The sequence below is a fragment of the Zeugodacus cucurbitae genome, chromosome 3 (genome assembly GCF_028554725.1).
Source record: "Zeugodacus cucurbitae isolate PBARC_wt_2022May chromosome 3, idZeuCucr1.2, whole genome shotgun sequence".
NCBI classification, from domain to species: Eukaryota; Metazoa; Arthropoda; class Insecta; order Diptera; family Tephritidae; genus Zeugodacus; species Zeugodacus cucurbitae.
The window spans coordinates 37,842,926-37,865,756 of NC_071668.1; the positions used below are offsets into that span (position 1 = coordinate 37,842,926).

A 22,831-nucleotide genomic window follows, 5' to 3' on the forward strand; every position below is an offset into this window, starting at 1 on the left:
AACTTACTGTTCAAGATTTAAGTACGCCGGAATGCAGTCCTGTGCATAGCTAGCAAGGACACAATCCGATCACATCAATCAGCTGAGTATTCTCTGCTGAATGATCCGCATAATTGTAGTTTTTATTCATCTCTAACACACCAGCGGGTACATATGTCAGTGTCGTCGTATAGCTCATCGTTCCATCATCTGCGGTCATCGCCATTGTCAATGTTCAAAGGACCATAAATCTTCCACAAAACCTTTTTCGCGAAAATTCCTAGTGTCGTCTCATCGGATGCTGACATCGTCCATGCTTCTGCACCATAAAGCAGAAAGGGGGTGATATGGGAATTGTAGAGTTTGGTGTTGGTTCATCGAGAGAGAACTTTATCATTTAAATGTCCACTCAGTCCAAGCTAGCATCTGTTGGTAAGAGCGATTCTGCGTTGGATTGCGAGGCTAAAATTGTTGGTTTTGTTGATGCTGGTGATGGCTGGAGGTGGGGAAGGGGTCATGTTCAGAAGCTCACGCAAGAAAGTTTCAAGACTCAAGCAGCTCACGACTTCCGGTCCGGGTGTTATGATTAATAGTATCTCTCCTGGTCTCTAACATTCTCCCCTGGCAGTTATTTTGTCAGGGGAAATACGGCAGGGGAGAGAGGTTTTTTTGAAAAATTTATTGTTTTAATTGACTGAATTATTTTTTGGGATAATTATGTATTTCACTTTAATTATCACAGTAATAGTAACTTAAGACAATAAAGGCAAAGGAATTAAATTAATAGAATACGTTATATGAATTGCCAGGGGAGACACAAAATCAGTTTTCGAATCCAGTACACCACACGATCGTGGCGCAATAACTAAAAAACTACAGCGCTCAAACGGATTTCTCGATTAGTATTGTTAACTTCAGGATGAAATAAGCCCATGAGCGCTTTGCCATCGTCTTTGAATTTATGTCGTACAAGCGGAACAAAATTTGGCAGGGTAGATACATAAAAAAATCGGGACAAAAGTTAATTTTAAAAATTATATGAAATAAACAAAATAATTTTGTTTTTTATTTAACAATAGTTAATTTTAATTATTTTACTTCCGATTGAACTTAGTTTAGCCATACAAAAAATATATGTATCGTCCGAAAGTTAAATAAAAAGTAGCAACGGGACAAGCCAGGGTAGATACTTTTTTATACTTTGTAAGGAATTCTAGAAAGAAATGTTTTAATTATGCAGTAAATTGTAGTATTATTTAATACAGTTGAGTAGCTCTCAACACTCATACACTCTCACGAAATAAATTTTTTGCTCTTTAACAAAATTTTTGGTGCCTCCTGTGAGGAGAAGATCGCGATCCACGTGTTTTTTTCTAATTATTACTTGAAACGGTTACTTACGGTTCCCTATTATGGCAAGTCTGAATCTACGTGCTTCAGCGCATGCCTTCATGGTGCGCATTGGGAAGATGAAGAGACAGAGAAATTCAATCCTGACCGAATTGAATGTGAGGTGCTCCGAGACCAGCTAGACGGGCATTTTGAAAGGTTTTCCGAGTATCACGCTGACCTGGTCGCCACCGGTGAATTGACCACACATGATTAATTCTGTGCTGCTACAGACATGTTGTACGCACAAATATGTATAAGACTACGTCGTATGCGACATGCGGCTAGATCCGATTAAGATTCCTAACTTCGATGGTGACCCTTCGAATTGGCTAGCTTTTATGGATCTTTTTGAAGCCCTAGTACATAATCGTACGGATCTGGATTCCAGCTACAAACTAAATAAGTTATGTCAACATGTGAATGCAGACAGCATGCTATTGGTATATGGACTTTACACAGGCGGCTATGAGGACATGTGACAAGAGATTAAATGGAGGTTCGAAATCCACGTTTGTTGGTGGAATCGCACGTGTAGCACATTTTGGACTTGCCCAACAACCCGGTTGAAACCCAGAAGTGCTTACTACAACTCGTTGATACCGTCCAAAATGTTTTGCGAGTATTAAGTGTCATGGGTCTTCCAGCAAATCAATTGGATTCTCTAATGGTGCCACTTTTACTGCCTAATCTTCAGACTACCACCAGGTATGAGCCTCCAAACGAACAACATACCGATGGCGCATGAATACCTAACCTTCATCGAGAAGCCAATACGTTCCGTTAAGACACATGTTGCAACGGTAAATTCATCGCAAACATCCCGTTCGGTGAAAGGTATAACGGTAGTCTGTCAACTTTGTTCTACTGGACACCGCATATACAAATGTCAACTGTTTATCAACCAGCCCATTAATAATCGTTGGGATACAGGTAAGCGACTTTCGTTGTGTTTCAATTGTCTGGGCAATGATCATGGGTCTGGAGACTGTACATCACGTGATTGCTTCAAGTGTAATCATCGCCCCCATGTAGGGACAATGCTGCATACATGTCGATAATTTCAGGAGGAAATAATAACAGTCAATTGCCCGAACGAAATGTACATGTAGACACGCCTACGATACAGGAACTACATGTATATCCACGACAACAATAACTATTGACCACGGTCCGGTAATTTTCGTTCATGGCGACCGGATCATTTTACTAGCGACAGCGAAGGTCGTCCTTATCGATCACCATGGAAGACAATTTTCTTGTCGCGCTCTCTGTGACTTAGGCTCCCAGGTGAGTCTCATTACCGAATCTACTACAAAACGTATGTTTCTTCGTAGGCGACCTGGAGAAATACGCATTGAAGGCATTGGTTCTAGCACAGGAAATTACAGTACGGTGCACGTAACGGTTCAGATGCAGGTTGCCGGCGACATCGGCACTGACTTCAAACAGGATGCTTTTGTTGTACCGACGATAACCACATAACACCAGATTCACATATCGATACAGGATGCAATCAATCCAGGGTCTAGATATTTTATACCTCATCATACTGTAACCACAAAATTTCGGGTGGTCTTCAATGCTTCCACGAAGACCTCGAATGGAACGATACACAGTTTTCGGGCCCTCAATTACATGCTAATATGGTCGACATTCTTCTCCGTTTCCGTAAGTTCAAGGCAGCAATTACTGTAGACATGAAGATGTTCCGGCAAGTATTAGTAGACACACGACACCGGAAATGACAACGAATAGTTTGGCGTGAATCGCCAAATGAACGGTACCTTATGAAATGGCTTGTAGCCCATTCAACGCGATACACATACAGCGTCAAAGTGCGAACGACAATTATAAAGTCAGGTTCGAGCTTTGCCATGTTACGTGAACCATGATTAACGTACGTGAAGCACTGAACCTACAAGATGCCCCATGTACATATTGGTGTGACTCCACTATCGTCTTAGCACTACGAAAACCTTCATCAATATTCAAACAGTATGAATCCAAGCGTGTAGCCTACATCCAAGCTAATTCAGATATCAACGCTTGGAAGCATATTCGCTCGGAATTGAATCCCGCCGATTGTGCAAGCAGATGACTATATCCTGCTTTCTTAGAAAATCATCGACTTTGGTAGACAGGACCGACGTGCATTCACCAAAGTACCACCTGTGTACCAGAGAACTGCAAACCTCACTTTTTCCTTGAATCAGCTCACACGCAAAAGTTTCTATTCAATTCCAATCAATTCAATTCCTACCTATCCTAACGGAAGTGGAGCAGCACTTCTTTCAAGTAGAATTGCGTCCAGTTCACTCCTTCGTATCTAGAGCAGATTCTCAGTGGCTTATGACATCCATGAATGGACATTGCATACCTCTGATAGATAAATTTAGTAAGTTGGGACGTTGTCTACACAGAACCGCTCATTTAAGATGATGGCTACCGAAATATCGACAACACAGACACGATGTGGTCTCCGTCGCTGACCAGCATTGGGTGTTACTTTTATATATTCGCCAGGTACAATACAAGGTGCAAGTATTGTATGTAGAAAAGGTAATACTTCCATACTAAATGAAATGGAAGAGGAATTTATATCAACAAGACTCTTGGAAGAAGCAGTTTACAAAAGATCCAAAAATACCAATGGGGAAAAAATAAACCAGATAGGTAACTTCATTCGAAAATGTAACATGCTTACACTTTTGTTCATTCACATTTATACGCCAGTTGGCTAGCCATTCATTGACAGATCTTAAGTGCTCCGCTAATATTCTTGATGCTATAATCCGGCATTTGTTACGGCTCACTAAATGTTTCCATACCAAGTATATCAGAGAACTTACAACATAGAGAAGGAGCGTTTTGATTTTTGTATGATGCTCGATACGGTCATTTACAGCGCTTATAATTGGCTAGTAGGGAATTCACCATTCGCTCGTTACTCGTTATTATTTAACAGAATTGACTGCTGGGGAATGAACATTTGTGATGATTGGCATTTTGATGTGATATGCCCATGCTTTGATATGATAAACTATTTTGACTTTTTATAAATTTTAACTGATCAATAGAATTTTTTCAGCTCATAAATAATATTTAAAATAATTTGTAGAAAAATAAATAAAAATTTATGTCAATATTTCGGTTTCATTTATAAATGAAATGTGAAAAATATTTAATAGAATTTGTAGGAAATTAAAAAAATATTTTTCAATATTTCGGTTTTATAAATTAAATGTGTTAAAATTTAAAAAATTGCTACATTTTAAAAAAATTATAGGTATAAATGAGCATTTAAAAATAAAAAGAAATAAAAATTTAATTAAAATTGAATAATAATATCACATGATTATTTCATGTGCCAGCAATTTCTCGTTTTACAGATTCCCTGCTGCTAAAACTGAAATCGCTGTTAACTTTTCATGAGGTGAGTTCCCCAGTAGCGTGGTAAATTCCCTAGTACACTTCTTTCAGACTTGAATTTCAGTCGCTGTCGAACCTGCACCTTCTCTATGTTGTAAGTTCTCTGGTGTATCGTGTATGTTCGATCGGTATGCGTTGGAAGCAGATTTGCTCGTGTATGGGCTTGTGCTTGTACGATCGGTGTGCATACATGTTTGTCGTGTATGGCGCTGTGTGCACAGAATTGGTGATTTGGAGAAGAAAAAAACGACGAAAAACAAAATGTGTTAAATTATAAAACAAAAAAATGTGACAATACTATTCACATGCCTTCATGCCTAGGGATGGCAACGATTAATCATTTGATTAAATTAATCGATTATTTTCATTTAATTTACGATTTAATTGCATCGAAACACCTTTTCTAATTACTCGACTATTACTCGAGTAATTGCAAAATAATCGCAAACAGCATTTTTAAATTTAATAAATTTTATGTTCATCTAAGTTAGCTTACAATTGTCGAAATCGGTCACATCAGTCATTAATGACTGCAAACGTTGTAAACATAGTGAAATTCTAATATGTCAAGGTAGTTTAATATCAAAAAATTAATGTCTGGTAACACTGCATTTATAGTTAAGTCAAACGCATTTTACGTTCAGTTGTTTGAAGTGCAATGGCGCCAGTTAAAAGCGAAGTATGGAAATTTTTTAATAATATAAGCAATAACTACGTTAAATATCAACTCAAATATCAAAAGCGGGTGCAACTGCGACCGAAAAACGCAATTGTTTGACAACAAAACGTTTATCGAAATTGCTTTTTCTTCAAACTTGGTTGAACAGACTTCTAAATTTTCTTGACTTCAATGAATATATTTTCCTTTATGCTATGACAAATGAATTTTTAATACGATATTTAAATTTTATTTCCGTTTTTGTTTTTGTGTATATTCCAACACAATTTGAATGTCTGAATTAAGAATATAGTCTCCTATTTACTGCTACTTTGGACTGAGTAGGCAATTGAACAGTAAAGTCCTCTCTCGACGAACCAAAATCAAACTCTACAAGTCGATTATCATTCCCGTCCTGCTTTATGGTGCAGAAGCTTAGACGATGTCAACATCAGATGAGACGACACTAGGAGTTTTCGAGAGGAAAATATTGCGCAAGATTTACGGACCTCAGAACATTTGCAACGGCGAATACCGCAGACGATGGAACGATGAGCTGTACGAGTTAAACGACATTGACATAGTTCAGACCTGGCTTAACTTTGCATTACCAATTGGCGCCGAACTGCGAAGGAAAGAGAGGAGTGCTCTCATCGATTCGGCTATAACCGGCTAAACGGTTGAACGCCAATCACATACATACATACATATTTTATTGGTTTTATTTTTACGCAAAGTTGCAAAACATAGTCTTTCAAGCAAGAGGCAATTCTTTTACTTTAAGATTGCTGTTCATATTTTGAAAAATTTAATGTCATTGTTCTACTTAACTTCAAATGTAGGCCATTTTCTCTTTTTGGATATGTCTGGGACTCTGTGATAGAGCATTATAATACAAGATTCGGCGCTGAAACTGGTGGTGGTCTTTATGCAATTTAGTATTATTTGAAAACATTGGAATTAATCGATTAATCGATTTTTTTACATTTATTGCAATTATTTTTTTGTATCTTTCAATTAATCATTTGATTATTAATTCGATTAAAAAAATTTTTTTGCCATCCCTATTCATGCCACACCTTATCAAATGCCTGTGCTACGTCTAGCAATAAACTGAACACTACTCTCTGTGCTAAGCGCTCTTTTCTTATTTCGTTAGATATTCTATTTACTTCCTCCCGAAGCGGCTTGCTTGCAAGCGACTCATGTGCTATGTTAAGTAAGATTGACAACTTAAAGTTGTTATTTCTTTAAGCGCTTTCTTTAATTTTCGTACAGCAGATTTCAATTGAAGCTGAGTAGAAGGGGAGCACGTTTTTTATTTACAAGCTTTTCTATTTCTCTATTAGTGATTTTTCGAAGACCAAGTGGCTTATAGTTTCTGTTTGGTGTAGCTTAGACAGCTGCGTTAGTTATTATATCAGTGAGTTCTCTTATGCTTTCGTCAATATCTCTTCCTGTATTTATTTTGTACTCAATATTAATGTGGCTACTCACATATTATTAATATTTTAACCAGTTCGTTTTATAAGATGTTAGGCTCACTTTCGATCTACGAATATGAGTTGATCGTATAGTTTTATTATTACAGGAGAATGATCAGAAAATAAATCAGTACATGTATCAGCTGTCATAAGCGATCTATATATATTTTTATTTTTTATTTCACTGTAAATCAATTAGATATGGTATTTTGTTACGATCAGTCGGTCTTTATGTCATCTTGCCAGGAGATATTATTTCAAGATTTTTGTGATTATTCATAATTGTGTTTTACAGCTGTCTTCCTTTAGGGTTAGACGTGAGCCCCAGTACATGTGTTTTGTATTGTAATCTCCACCTGCTAGGAATCTATGACCTAGAGTTCCAACAAAGTTTTTAAATTCACTATCTGTAATTTAAAAACGAGGTGGACAGTATATAGCAGTTAAATTTAAATTACAACCCCGATTGTTTAATGATATTGTTGTAGTTTGTAAATGGGCTGTAGAATGAGATTCAGAGAATAGTGTTTAAGTCGATTTCTAACCAATACCGCCTTTCCACCATGCGACCTATTCTGAAAAAATAACTGAGGTGAGATGAAAATTTTAAGAGATTTCTTGTGAGGCATATTTTGTGAAGCTATTCTGTCTCGAACCTCATAAGAAAAAAGTTTAAAAAATCACCACGTGAGGTGAAAAGCATTTTGCTGACAAACAGCTGTTTAAAAAAAAAATAAACAAATTCAAATTTGGAAGTGATAACCAAGAAATGTAAGTAATTTTGCAAATTTAATATTTTTAATGTAAATAAAATAATTTCCTTTACTCTTAGGCGTACAAAAGTGGAAAAAAAAACAACTCAGGAACAGCTGCAACAATGTGTAATGCTTTTCCTGCAGCATCCTTAATTGCAACGGGGGAAGCTAACACCGACCAACCTCAAGGGCTGCAGATGTTATGGTCGGAGTTAGAAGACACGTTGAATGCCTTAACACATTGGCTGCCAAGCGGTTTTGCCGAAAATCTTCAAACCGAAGTTTTTGCAGTTTATTTCAGTTTGTAAACGGTTTTTTTTTTTGGCGTTTTTTATGGATTTTAGTTACTGGGGCGACAAGATTTGAGGCCTGTTTCATGTTAATTAGCCTTAGTGTCCGACCGATACCAAAATTTTGGCCGATGCCGATGCCGATTAATCGGCCAGTTGGCAAAGAATCGGCCTATGCCGATCCTTTCATCAACAACTTTATTTAGTAAATTAGTATAGTAACAAAATAAAAACAAAGACAAATAACATCACAAAATAAGTAAACAACTCAATTCATATGTAAATATGAAGTTGTTTATTGATTTAATTAATATTCGAAACTAAATAAATTATTATTATAAGGTATATGTTGATAGAACAAATAAGTTATTCGCGTTTTCTCAAAGCGAATCAGCAATCAGCAATATAGCTTTTTTCCTTTAAGGGGGTATACCGGTATGACATTTTCAAGAAATCGATTATTTATTTTTTGCTTATTCGAAAGTTTATAATTTCAAAAATATCCTGTGAAAAGAAAGGTCGTATCTTGAATAGTTTTTGAATGGCAGCGTTCTAATGAGCAATCTCTCTTAAAACGCGTTTTTCTCGAAACGACTTTTCACAAAATTACTGACATCATAACTCAACGAGATATTGGCTGATCAACTTCAAGTTTAAACTGAATGTTCTTGAATATATTTACTATACAATGACCTACGATATTTTGATTTGTTGAAAATTGTCAATTTGGCATTTAAAAATCGACCCTTTTTTACCTAAAAAATCGAAATTTTTTTCAGAACTACGCCATTTTGTTAATGTTTGATATCTTTCAATAATCGTAGGTCATTGTATAGGGAATATATTCAACTTTAATAACCTTTTTAAATTTTTGTTTTTCAGTTACTCATTCGGCCGGAATCATATCAGCAGTTGGGTAACTTTTTTTTTTGGCACCTCCCAAGACAACCCATAGCTCCTTTATTTTTCAAAATTTTTGTAAAATAAAAATCTTAAAATATAGTTGAAAGTACACCTTATTATGTCCAAAAAACTTCGAAACATTCGACCGAGTACTTTCTTTAAAAAATTCACTAAAATCGCCTAATTTTTCATGGGTTACACTGGGTTACACCTTAAGGACAAATATGAGCATTAAGGCCAATATTCGAAAATAAAAGGTCTAATAAAAACAATCCGTTATTTTCAAAGATATGACTTTTGTCATTGGTGAAATGATATGAGTGTGTTTTTCGTTTTGACTCATTTAGCCATCCCGGCCCCCCTAGGCGAATGTTTTGCCTAGAAGCCGCTGTAACTGCTGTAGCGTGGCTACGACGCTGCTGAGGCCTGTTGACCGGCGGGATTGCGGCCTAGGCTGCTGACGTCGTGCTGATGTGGCACGATGTTGCCAGTGACGGGATTCTACCGAAGGCGGTCCGCGCCGGCGGTATTCCGTCATCGGAGTTCTTTGAGAACGCCGGTGGTTACCAATGCTGCGAGGAGCCGCTTGTCGCCCAGCGTCGCGTCTGTTAGTGCGGTGCAGCAGAGTGTGATGCGACCGCACACAGATTTGGCAACGATTGTTCGATGAACACTCCTGCGTTGCGTGAGAAGTTGCCAGACAATTCAGGCAATACCCGTGTGCCTGTGCAACCTGCTGGCGTTGCATCGGTGGCATGCCTTTGAATATGCCACAGTGCGATAGCCGATGCGGGCGGCGGCATAATGGGCATCGAATGCGCTGTGGTTCCGCCGGCAATATGGGTGTTGCTGGTGTGTCGTTACGCGGGGCAATTGGCGCGGCGGCGCCTGTCCTTGGTTGAGGCGTGGCCGGTGCAGTGTTGGCCCGGGGTGCTGCTATTGGCGCAGATCCAGAGCGCGGAGCGGGAATTGCTATAAGCATAGTTGGCGTTGAGGATGATGCCATATTCACGTCCATATTACTCTGTGTAATAATTTTTGTGGCGTTTTTGGATTTCGGTTTTAAGCGGTTTATCTGTTTTAACGATTTATTAATTAACACTCGGTTTTCGATTATATTTACGTTTCGTTGTCTTCGGCGTTTGGCAGAAAGCATAATTTTACGAGCGGTCTAGTTAGCGTTCCGATTTGGGTGCGGAGATCAACTACTCGAACATGACTGTCGGAGCTGTAGTGAAGCTGCTTTATGCGTCCAAATCGCCATTCCGAAGGTGGGAGACAATCGTCTTGTATAAGGACACAATCTCCAAGCTTCGGTTCTTTTCCTTGAACTTTCCACCGGTATCTCTTGTGGAAGTCCTTTATATAGTCTTTCTTCCATCTACGGCTGAAATGATGATGATGGAGAATTTTAATTCGTTCCCATCTGTTTAATAAGGATAGCGACTCCACGCCTGGCTCAGGTGTGGCCAGAATGGGTGCTCCTTTGAGAAAATGCACTGGGGTAAGGCTGTGAAGTCGGAGGGATCTTGCGAGAGTGGTGAGATCGGTCTAGAGTTTAGTACGGCTTCGATACGAGCGAGTAGTGTGGAAAACTCCTCATAATTGAACTTATGCCGTTTTCTTTAAATGGGACTTGAAGCTTTTTACTGCTGATTCCCAGAGTCCGCCCATGTGTGGAGAACATGGTGGTATGAATTGCCAATCGATCCTTTGGGGTGCATATTTTTTGACAATTTCAGGGGCTACTTCTTGGCTGAATTGTAAAATCTCCCTTTCTGTGGCTCTTTGAGCTCCGACAAAGTTTTTTCCATTGTCGCTCATAATTTTTAAAGGAAATCCGCGTCGTCCGACAAAACGTGCAAATGCTGCGAGAAAAGCTGGAGTAGTCAGATCCGAGCATAGCTCTAGGTGTACTGCATTTGTCGTAAAACATACAAAGACAGCCACATACCCTTTTCTAAATGAGGAAGACCTTAACATCGAGGCCTTTATCTGGAAAGGTCCAGCAAAATCAACCCCAGTGATGGTAAAGGGTAGAGCATAATTGCAGCGTTCAGGTGGTAAAGCTGCCATGATCTGCGTACGCAGCTTGTGTTTGTATATAGTACCCGGTTTACACACGGTTTTAATTTGTGGCTTTAGTCGCGGTATATAAAATTCTTGCCGGACCATTTGTTGCATCAAGCGATGCTCACCATGCAGTGTGAGCTGATGGAGATATATCAGAAATAAATGGGTAAAACGGGATTTCTCTGGAATAATAATGGGGTGTCGTTCATTATAACTAAGGCTGGAGTTTGCTAGTCTTCCATTTGACCTTATTATTCCATTAGCGTCCAGGAATGGGTTAAGGACGAGAAGTGAACTTCCCTTTTCGAGAGATCGTTTTTCAAGTAACTAGCTTTGATTTCTCTCGACTGAAATAACGAGTTTGGGTATATAAGATAAGGCTGACCTTGGCATGTTGCAAGTCGGAATGAGTTAGTTGTGCGCAATGATCACATGATATTCCCTTAATTTTTTGTTTAATCCTTTGGATAAATTTATGGATGTAAGCGACTACCCTTAGTGCTCTAGGGAATGATGAAAATCGGAGGAGAATATCATCCTCTTCGGGAGTGATATGAAAATTTTTAATTTTCCGACTTTCCGGCGGAATTATATTTCGAGCAGGAGATTTTGGCCAGAATTCTTGTGATTCTGTTAGCCAAGTAGGACCGTTCCACCAGAGTGTAGTGCTGGTGAGGTGAAGTGGTTTGCAACCTCTTGTGCCGAAGTTTACCCATCGAGGGATTCGAATTTCTGATATAGTGTGTAAGTTGTTAGCAAATTGAACCCATTTTGTTAAGAGTATAGGTTTTACCTGTTCATCCCATTCAGTGCCATCTTGCCACAATTCTCGAATGAGGATTTTGGATTGAATCATTATTGGCGAAAGCCATCCTGCGGGGTCGAAAAGTTTTGCCACCGAGGAAAGTATTTGGCGTTTGGTTATGGCGGACATTGCAGATATTGACTCAATTGTATATGAGAATTGATCTGTTATCGCATTCCAATGAATCCCTAGTGTTTTTGATCTACTAGCTTTTTCAAATTTAAGGAAGTCTGTATCTAATAAGTCTTCCTTTTTATATCTTTTATTATTTCGGGGTGGTTTGATGTAATTTTCTTTAGGGGAAAACCTGCTGAATTAAGTGCTTTGATCACTTGAGATAGTGATTCGCACGCTAATGGGATACTGTGGCTACCTGATAGTATGTCGTCCACGTATGTTTGTGTTTGCAACACAGAAGATGCTAGGGGCAAATTAGTTTCGCATGTTTTTGCAACTTCATGTAATGTCCTAATGGCTAAATAAGGTGCGCAATTGATGCCAAAGGTAACTGTTTTAAGCTTGTAGTCGCTAATTGAACTATTAATTGAATTGCGGAAGACTATGCGTTGGAAATCTTGGTCATCTTCATGTACCATAATTTGCCTGTTCATTTTTTCAACGTCTCCGTTAAAAACGTATTTAAACATGCGCCAATTTAGTATTAGCAACATGAGGTCAGGTTGTAATGTTGGCCCTGTGTATAGTACGTCATTGAGTGATTTGCCTGAGCTCGTACATTTTGAGGCATTGAAAACCACTCGTACTTTCGTTGTGATTTTATCTGGTCTTATTGCCCCATGATGTGGAAGGTAAAGAGACAAATATCTACCTTTGGAAATTTTCTCATATTGTATAGTCTCTTCCATAGGATTGAGGTCAAGATATTCCTCCATCACATTATCATATGCTGATTTAAGCTCACTTTTCTTTATCAGGCTTTTTTCCATGCTTAGGAATTGCTGGACTGCTGATATTCTAGAGTGGCCAAGAGCTGTGGTTTCTGGAAAAGTGGGTTTGAATGGGAGTCGCACAACAAAACGACCATGTTCGTTTCTTGTTGTTGTGGACTTGTAGTGGGATTCGCATGCCTGGTCTTCTTCTGAAAGTTGAGTGATTTGAGGTAATTCTTCTACTTCCCAGAATTTTTTAAGTTGGTTATTTAAATATTCGTTTGTGATATTTTCTACTTGTGTTGTGAAAGAATTTATATTTTCAGTGACTTGGCCACTTATAATCCACCCAAAGATTGTATTTTGGGCTAACAATTTATTGGAGATTTTCTCAATACCTTCAAGAATTATTTGAGGTATTAAGTCACTGCCTAATAATATGTCGATTTGGGATGGGGTATGACAGTTGGGATCTGCTAACTTGAGATGTGAGCATTTTTCCCAGTGTTTTTTATTAACTTCATAGCTTGGAAGCAAATTTCTAAGTTGCGGTAGAACGATGGCTTGCGCATCTATTCTAATATCCGCACTTGGAGATACTATGGTGATTGGGCATATTTTGTTGGAATTTTGAATAATTCTCCCGCCCATTCCCGAGATTTGAAAGTTAGAATGTTTTATTGGCAGTTTGAGCCGATTTTGAACCTTTGAAGATATAAAGGATCTTTAAGAGCCTTGATCTATTAGTGCTCTTAGTTTGAATAAATCACCTTTATGTTCAATGGTGATGACCGCAGTGGGTAAAAGAATTTTGCTTTCATTTTCTGAATGAAGCGCTTGAATTTTTGCTGCTTTAGAGCAAGATGGTTGTTCTTCCCTTTTTTCGGGATTTGATGTTTCGGGATTTTTTGATGTGGTCGTAGCGACTAACCCCGTGGTTTTTTGAAATTGATTTTGCTTCATATTTTGAAAATTGTTAATATGAAGCAATGAGTGATGTCTTCTTTGGCAATATACACAATTGAATTTGCTTGTCATCACAGTCTTATCATATGATAGTTTGACAGACAGTTTTTGCAAAGTTTGTGTTGCCGAACAAGATTGTTTCTATCTGACGCAGGTAATTTTTTGAATCTCTCGCAAGATCTTAACTTATGACCTCCATTACAGAGTTCACACCACGATTGCCGTTGATTATTTTGATTTGACACGAAGGAATGACTTTTATTAACGTGTCTGTTGTATTGAATATTATTGCTGGCTTGAGGTTTGAACGAGGTTTTACTCGACTCATTTTGAAGACTTCTTCTTCTTGACTGGCGTAGACATCGCTTACGCGGTTATAGCCGAGTCCAAAACAGCGCGCCACGCATCTCTCCTTCTGGCAGTTTGGCGCCAATTGGTTATTCCAAGCGAAGCCAGGTCCCTCTCCACCTGGTCCTTCCATCGGAGTGGAGGTCTCCCTCTTCCTCTGCTTCCACCAGCGGGTACTGCATCGAATACTTTCAAATGGAGCACCTTCATCCATTCGAACAACATGACCTAGCCAGCGTAGCCGCTGTTTTTTTATTCGCTGGACTATGTCTATGTCGTCGAATAACATATACAGCTCATCGTTCCATCGTCTGCGGTATTCGCCGTTGCCAATTCTTAAGGGACCATAAATCTTCCGCAAAACCTTTCTCTCGAAAACTCCTAGTGCCGTCTCATCGGATGTTGACATCGTCCACGCTTCTGCACCGTAAAGTAGAACGGGAATGATGAGAGACTTGTAGAGTTTGGTTTTTGTTCGTCGAGAGAGGACTTTACTTTTCAATTGCCTACTTAGTCCATAGTAGCACCTGTTGGCAAGAGTGATTCTGCGTTGGATTTCCAGGCTGACATTGTTATTGCTGTTAATGCTGGTTTCCAGGTAGACGAAATTATCTACAACTTCAAAGTTATGACTATCAACAGTGACGTGGGAGCCAAGACGCGAATGCGCTGACTGTTTGTTTGACGACAGGAGATATTTCGTCTTGTCCTCGTTCACCACCAGACCCATACGTTTCGCTTCCTTATCCAGTCTGGAGAAAGCAGAACTAACGGCGCGGGTGTTGTTTCCAATGATATCGATATCATCGGCGTACGCCAGTAGCTGTACACTCTTATAGAAGATTGTACCTTCTCTGTTTAGCTCTGCAGCTCGTATTATTTTCTCCAGCATCAGGTTAAAGAAATCACACGAGAGTGAGTCACCTTGTCTGAAACCTCGTCTGGTATCGAACGGCTCGGAGAGGTCCTTCCCGATCCTGACGGAGCTTTTGGTGTTGCTCAACGTCAGCTTACACAGCCGTATTAGTTTTGCGGGGATACCAAATTCAGACATCGCGGCATAAAGGCAGCTCCTTTTCGTGCTGTCGAAAGCAGCTTTAAAGTCGACAAAGAGATGGTGTGTGTCGATCCTATTTTCACGGATCTTCTCCAAAATTTGGCGCATGGTGAATATCTGGTCCGTTGTTGATTTTCCAGGTCTAAAGCCACACTGATAAGGTCCAATCAGTTTGTTGACGGTGGGCCTTAGTCTTTCACACAATACGCTCGACAGAACCTTATACGCGATGTTGAGGAGGCTTATCCCACGGTAATTGGCGCAAATTGTGGGGTCTCCCTTTTTGTGTATTGGGCAGAGTATACTGAGATTCCAATCGTCAGGCATGCTTTCTTCCGACCATATTCTGCAAAGAAGCTGATGCATGCACCTTATCAGTTCTTCGCCGCCGTATTTGAATAGTTCTGCCGGTAATCTATCGGCCCCCGCTGCTTTGTTGTTCTTCAAGCGGGTAATTGCTATTCGAGTTTCTTCACGGTCGGGCAATGGAACATCTGCTCCATCGTCGTCGATTGGGGAATCGGGTTCACCATCTCCTGGTGTTGCACTTTCACTGCCATTCAGCAGGCTGGAGAAGTGTTCCCTCCACAAACTCAGTATACTCTGGTCATCAATAACTAGATCACCTCTGGGGGTCCTACAGGAGTGCGCTCCGGTCTTGAAACCTTCAGTTAGTCGCCGGATCTTTTCGTAAAATTTTCGAGCATTACCCCTGTCGGCCAGCTTGTCAAGCTCTTCATACTCACGCATTTTGGCCTCTTTCTTTTTTTGTCTGCAAATGCGTCTCGCTTCCCTCTTCAGCTCTCGGTATCTTTCCCATCCCGCTCGTGTTGCGGTCGATCGCAACATTGCGAGGTAGGCAGTCTGTTTTCTCTCCACTGCGAGACGACAATCCTCATCATACCAGCTGTTTTTTGACTCTTCCGAAAACCAATGGTTTCGGTTGCAGCTGTACGTAAGGAGTTTGATATGCCGTCCCACAGCTCCCTTATGCCGAGATTCTGATGAGTGCTCTCAGTGAGCAGGAGTGCAAGTCGAGTAGAAAATCGTTCGGCTGTCGGTTGTGATAACAGCTTCTCGATGTCGAACCTTCCTTGTGTTTGTTGACGTGTACGCTTTTCTACACAGAGGCGGGTGCGTATCTTAGCTGCTACAAGATAGTGGTCCGAGTCGATGTTGGGACCACGAAGCGTACGCACATCAAAAACACTGGAGACATGTCGTCCATCTATCACAACATGATCGATCTGGTTGCGAGTGATTCGATCCGGGGACAGCCAAGTAGCTTGACTGATTTTCTTATGCTGGAATCTAGTACTACAGACGACCATATTTCGGGCCCCGGCGAAGTCGATCAGCCTCAGACCGTTTGGTGATGTTTCGTCATGGAGGCTGAATTTTCCGACTGTTGTGCCAAAGACACCTTCTTTACCCACCCTAGCGTTGAAATCGCCAAGCACGATTTTGACATCGTGGCGGGGGCAGCGCTCATAGGTACGTTCTAGGCGCTCATAGAAGGTATCTTTGATCACTTCGTCCTTCTCTTCCGTCGGGGCGTGGGCGCAAATCAGCGATATGTTGAAGAACCTCGCTTTGATGCGGATGGTGGCTAGACGTTCATCCACCGGAGTGAATGCCAGGACTCGACGACGGAGTCTCTCTCCCACCACGAATCCCACACCGAATTTGCGCTCCTTTATATGGCCGCTGTAGTAGATGTCACAAGGACCCACCTTCTTCCGTCCTTGTCCCGTCCATCGCATTTCTTGGATTGCGGTGATGTCAGCCTTTACTCTTACGAGGACATCAACCAGCTGGGCAGAGGCACCTTCCCAATTAAGGGTCCGGACATTCCAGGTGCATGCCCTTATTTCGTAGTCCTTTAAACGTTTGCAGTGGTCGTCATCAAAATTGGGGTCTCTCATCCGAGGCTGTTTTTTCTTTTTCATTGGGGGGTGTTTTTATGTGGTGGGTCCCAAACCCTACGCACAACCGCTGCTATCTCGTACTGAGCAGCGAGGAATTTTTTCATTTGCTTCCATGTGGGCATTGCTCTTCTATCGTCAAGTGATTGTTCCCATCGTAGTAACGCAGCCTGAGGGAGTGTTTCTGCACAGATAGTTACTATTATATGGTCCCAATATTCCACGGGAGAATTTTGTGTTTTTAACACTGACAGGCAATTAGTCACTGTCGAGTAAAATTTTTGATATTCCTGGCTGGTTTCTTGTTTAATTTTTGGGTAATGTAATATAGTTTTTATAGGGTTTTCTATCATTACCCTTTTATTTTTATATCTTTGAACTAGTGCTTCCCAAGCCAGCTTAAAATTGTCGCCATTTACATCGAATTGCTTGACGATAATGCCTGCTTCCCCTTGTGTCTTGTACCTTAGTTGGAATAGCTTTTGTGCTTCTGCAAGTCTAGGATGGTTTATGTAAAGGGCTGTGAACATGTCCCGGAAGGACGGCCACTGTTCATAACATCCAGTAAAAACTTCAGTATCACAAGTTGGTACATTTAGATACATGCCTTTATCTAGGTCTTCTTTTGTTGTTGTGACTTCTCTGGGAGGGGGAGTAGTGGCGCTATTTGGCCTTAATACATTTAACTGTTCGCTTATCATTCCCTTTATTATTTCTTTATGACCACGGCAATTATTTAATTTGGCTGTCGCCGAAGCTTTTATGTTTTCTGGGAGTTCAGCGTCGTCAGTATCTATTACTGTATCGTACGCTGCCAGAAGGCGTGCCCATATTTCGTGGACGCTTTCGAGTTTTACTTTTAAAACCGATTCCGTGGTGTCAGCAATAGGGGAAGCTTTGAATTGCGTGCAATAGTTTATAAAAGTATCACTTTCAGTGATGAATCTTAATAGTAAAGGATCTTTTGATCTTTTTTGTTTTACACTCTGCTTTGAGCGTGTAGCTTCTGCAGGTGTGCTTTGTGGTTTATCTCCATCAGCCATTTTCGGAATTTGTAAAAATTGAATTGATTTAGATTCTTTTGAGTCTGTGCTCATTTAGAATTGAAAATTTGATAAGATAAATTGTTTGTTGTTAACTGATAGTGTTAACTGATAAATCTCGAAAACCGAAACTCTTTTTGGTAAATAAGAGTTATTAAAATTATTAAATTTGCTGAAATACGCGTTAATCGTTTTTGTTGACCGCACGTTTGTATTTACTTGCGATTTTATATTTATATTATATATTACGGACTTATCCGTATGTCCTTGTATATTAGCGCTCGTAAAAGAGGTAAAGAAGGTCAGTAACCTTTGTACATATGTGTGCACGCTATGTGCCTATTTATGTGCATATGAGATGCTGAATTGGTTGGTATACAATCCTGCTTGTTTTTGTAATACAAAGTACAATTGGTATTGTTGCAATAATATTTGCCTATACGGGCTTAAATTGTTGTATTGTATATGTACTAATTAATATGTTATCAGTATTAACAATTTATACGTATATTTTTTATTTAAATCGAATTTCTTTTTTTTTCAAATAGTATTTGCCGCACCGATTAGTTTTAAGAAAAAATGATATGCTCGCGTTTTTTATAAGATTTAGATTTATTAAAATGTTTATATTTGTATATACCGGGATGTAGGGTGCATTACCGCGTAGGCAAACGAATATCGTATATACATATGTTTGTGTATATGTGTATACTTATATTAGCGCGATAAGAAGAGAGCGAGAAAAGAAAGGTGAAAATGTGCAGGTAATTAACCTCAGCACATATGTTTCAAATTTTAATATTTGTGTAAGTGTTTGTTTATGTATTTGTAAAATATAAGTTGAGTTTGTTACATTTATGTATATTTGGCATATGATTTCGATAAGTGAATATGTAAATATGTATGTTTGAAATTATTCTCTCTTTTGCTATTGATTTTATGTGCCTTTTGCTTACTTATTTTATGCAATCCTGCTTACTGTTTGAAGAAACAGAAGGGGAAAGAAAGTTTTGCAAGTAAATACTTGAATATAATTTGTTGATAGGTTGGTTTGATAGATGTGTTTGTGTACACAAGGGTAAGCATATAAGGCAGGAAGTAATTTGCTTATGTATTTATCTAAAATATATTGATGATATATTTTCTAAACTGTTTTTAGTACCCGTTTAGGTGTTATTCAAACGGATTGTATAGGTTTTATATTTGTTAAAACCGTATGATATCATACATATTTACATATATGAATAAAAAATGCATGCAAACGACTTACTTTGTCTCGCCTCAAGGCGATTTTGGGAGAAAGTATGTGTTTGTATAATTTTGGTATTTTTTTCCTCAGCTTTTGTTTCAATGTGTGTAATGATTTTTGACTCCTTATTTCCTCCTGTGGTTAATGCTCTTTTTTATCCTATTTCCTCCTTTGTTTAATGTTCCTTACGATCCCGTTTCCTCCTTTGTAGATTGTTCCGGTACGCCTTAGTTTGTATATTTATAATTAGTTCACGCCCGATTTGTGTTTTTATTTTTTGATATTTTTAATGTTAAATCGCGCCCGATTTTAGATTTTAATTTCGCGCGCGTTAAAATTTTTTTTTTTTGTTCAAGATGTTGATTATTATTATTTAATTTTAATTTATTTAATTTAATTTTAATTTTAATTTTAATTTTAATTTTAATTTTAATTTTAATTTTAATTTTAATTTTAATTTTAATTTTAATTTTAATTTTAATTTTAATTTTAATTTTAATTTTAATTTTAATTTAATTTTAATTTTAATTTTAATTTTAATTTTAATTTTAATATTAATTTTAATTTTAATTTTAATTTTTATTTTAATTTTAATTTTAATTTTAATTTTAATTTTAATTTTAATTTTAATTTTAATTTTAATTTTAATTTTAATTTAATTTTAATTTTAATTTTAATTTTTTAATTTTTTTTATATGTATGTGAACTATGTGCAGCATTTATTAAAATCTTATTATTTTTTGTAAATCTTTTTTTTTTAAACATACATATTTTTAAGCTGTTTGCACTTCACTTTTATTGAATTGTTTAATATATTTATATTTAACTTTTATTTTATTTTATATGTTGAAACTTTTTTTTTTTGTCACAGTGTATATTCTACGTATATATGTTTGTATGTACTATATATTCTTTGGGGTCACTGCACTTGCTGCTTGACTAAACCGGTTTTTCGCATATATCTTTGTTTTTTGTTTTTTTTTTTTTTTTTTTTTGTTTGTCACTTGTATAATTTTTTCACATATATATATTTACTATTATTTTTTTTTTTGATTGTTTCGAGAACTTATTATTTCTATTTGAATATGTTAGTCACAGTGCCTTTCTCTATGGCTCGAAGGACCATGTACAAAAACTCACCTTGATGTTCACTTTTGATTATCGAATCCCTTTTTTTAAAGGAAGAAAGGAACGCACTTGTTTCGGAATAAACGTTATAAATATTTATTGAATTTAATAATGTTACACAATAATTCACGAATTATTTATGTATTTATATTGAACAATGTTATGATAAATGTATGTATCGTTAGTGATTTTAGTTTACAAAGTGGTTGTATTAAAAAAGGGTGTTAAATGTGGAAACATATAAGCGGGTGCCAAATATCGGAAAACCGGGATGCTGCGAACACGGAGGTGCGATGCGATCGACGTTATCGAAAAGAAAGGTGCTATCCTATTTCTATTCCTTTTTGTTAAAGTTTGTATGCTGTCATCGTGTTTTGATGTATGTGCGAGAGTGTGTGTTAACGTGTAGTGTTCTCTGGCATTTCACCACACTACATCCACCTCATCACGCCAGTTTATTGTAATAAAAAAATTCTTATATTTATAATACATAACAGCTCTCAAAATATATATTATAAAGAAATGATATAGTGATCTCTAACTCTAGCATAATCTCTTAAATTGGGGTTTTCGATAACAATTTTGGTGTCTTGTGATTCTTCTAAAACTTCACAAAATTCAAAAACTTCACAGTAGTGAGTGTGGTGATTTTTGTGAGGACATGAGTATAGGCTGTAAATCCGGGTATATTGAAGTTATTTTTGTTTGTCAGATGAGTTTCTGATATTAGCATTACATACATACATATATATTTTTTCAGACAGAAATCTAATAACCTCTAGTTTATGTTGGTTAACACCGTTCCATATACAAATGTTTAGTATGGTCATTATTTACTTAATAAAGTATGCAACATTTGGTTTTGTGATTTTATTAAATCTTGGATCATGTTGTGTGCCATACATCACGTAAGATTTATAATCATAGTTTCAATACCTCCATTTGGTAGATTTTGCGGTGATTGCATTTATACATTGTTGCCTTCTACAACATTGGCATAGCTCCCTTGTACAGTATTATTTTTAATATTACCAGGTTTTGGAATATGATCTGTGATATCTATAATTTCAATACGGGGTGTATGTAACATTTGGTTACGACGTGATTGAATTCTCTGTGACAACTTCGATTTTAAATCTTTCTACACAGGACAACCCCTGTAGTTGTACCTTTAGAACTCTTCTGGAGATAAGAATAATAGTTCTTGTTTTTGTTTGAGAAAAATTTAACGATGTCAATGTATTTTAGTTTCATCCATCAATTCAATTTTAAATATGGGTTGTGGTACTTTATTTATGTTAAAGATGTTTACAACAGTTTTAACTCCAAAGCCACATTCTTCATGAGCTTCTTTGACTTCGCTAGAATCTACGGAAGATTCTATACCTTTCATTATAACAACTAGGTCCTTAGAACTCTTCAGTTGATAAGAATAATAGCACTTGTTTTTGTTAGACAAAAATTTAACAATGTCCATGAAACGGTGCTAAGTGTACGACCGTTTTTTTTAGTTTCATCTATGTATATTGCCTTTTTTAAAAGCACCATATGAAAATTTTGGGTACTATTTTACTTAATTTAGCAACAAGTGCATTTGAGCTACGCTCTCGCAAATATAATGGCGGCGGTTTAGCATTTGCGACTGTGGTGGTACCCTTCGCATCGTTGTCCGAACCATTGCTTAATAAGGCAAATCTGTTGCCATTTCAAACCTCAGGTTTGTTTTCGATTGACGTGTCGTCTTTTTTAGGATTGACCGCTAATTTGTGCTATATTTTTTTTGCTATCTGCTCATTTGCTGGTACCTGCGTACTTGTTGGTGTATTCCGGTTGTTGCTGGCCCTTGTAGACTGCCGTTCTCCTCTGCTTTTGATGATTGTAATACGCTAGACAGACGGCAAAGTTAAACCCGATTAACTGCGCTTTTAATCAATTCCAATTTTGTGGGTGACAGACAGCAGCAAAGCGAGTTATAAACTCCCATAACAGCTGATTGGCAATAATATTTCCATTTTGGTGAAATAAAATTGGATAGAAAGCAATTATTGCGATTGTTAGCCGCACAAATAGTACAAAATCACTAATTATTAAAAAAATAGATATAAATACGTTATTATTATTACTTCCATTTTAGAAAAAATTAGCATGTGTATGTTTTTGTTTACATTTAATTGAAAAACATCTGTCAGTATTGCATATTTTCATACACGATAGATAAAAAGCGGCCATGTTTAACAATGTTGCCAACGAAAATGCCACGAACTCCCACTAACTCTCTAAAATTTTGAGGATTGAATGGGAGTTAGCAAACGGAGTTAACTGAGATAACTCTTGAATTAACCCCGATTTAAGCAGTTATTCCGAGTTAACGCCGCCGTCTGTCAGGGGTATAAGCTCTTCGTAGGCTCAGTTGGTCGCTGTGATGGGTCATCCTTCTCATCGTTGCCTTGTTTGTTG

The 22,831-nt window shown here is 37.9% G+C and overlaps 1 protein-coding gene across 6 annotated transcripts in view; it reads left to right on the top strand.

Moving 5' to 3' along the window:
* Positions 1–22,831, top strand: part of LOC105220378 (probable nuclear hormone receptor HR38) — a 319,583-nt gene that overhangs the window by 215,857 nt on the left and 80,895 nt on the right. The window contains exon 4 of one of the 6 annotated variants that reach the window (XM_054227795.1): positions 4,761–4,804. The exons of the other annotated variants lie outside the window; for them this stretch is intronic. Coding sequence (XP_054083770.1) covers positions 4,761–4,804 — 44 coding nt within the window. The remainder of the gene's footprint in view (positions 1–4,760; positions 4,805–22,831) is intronic. 6 annotated transcript variants of the gene reach the window in all.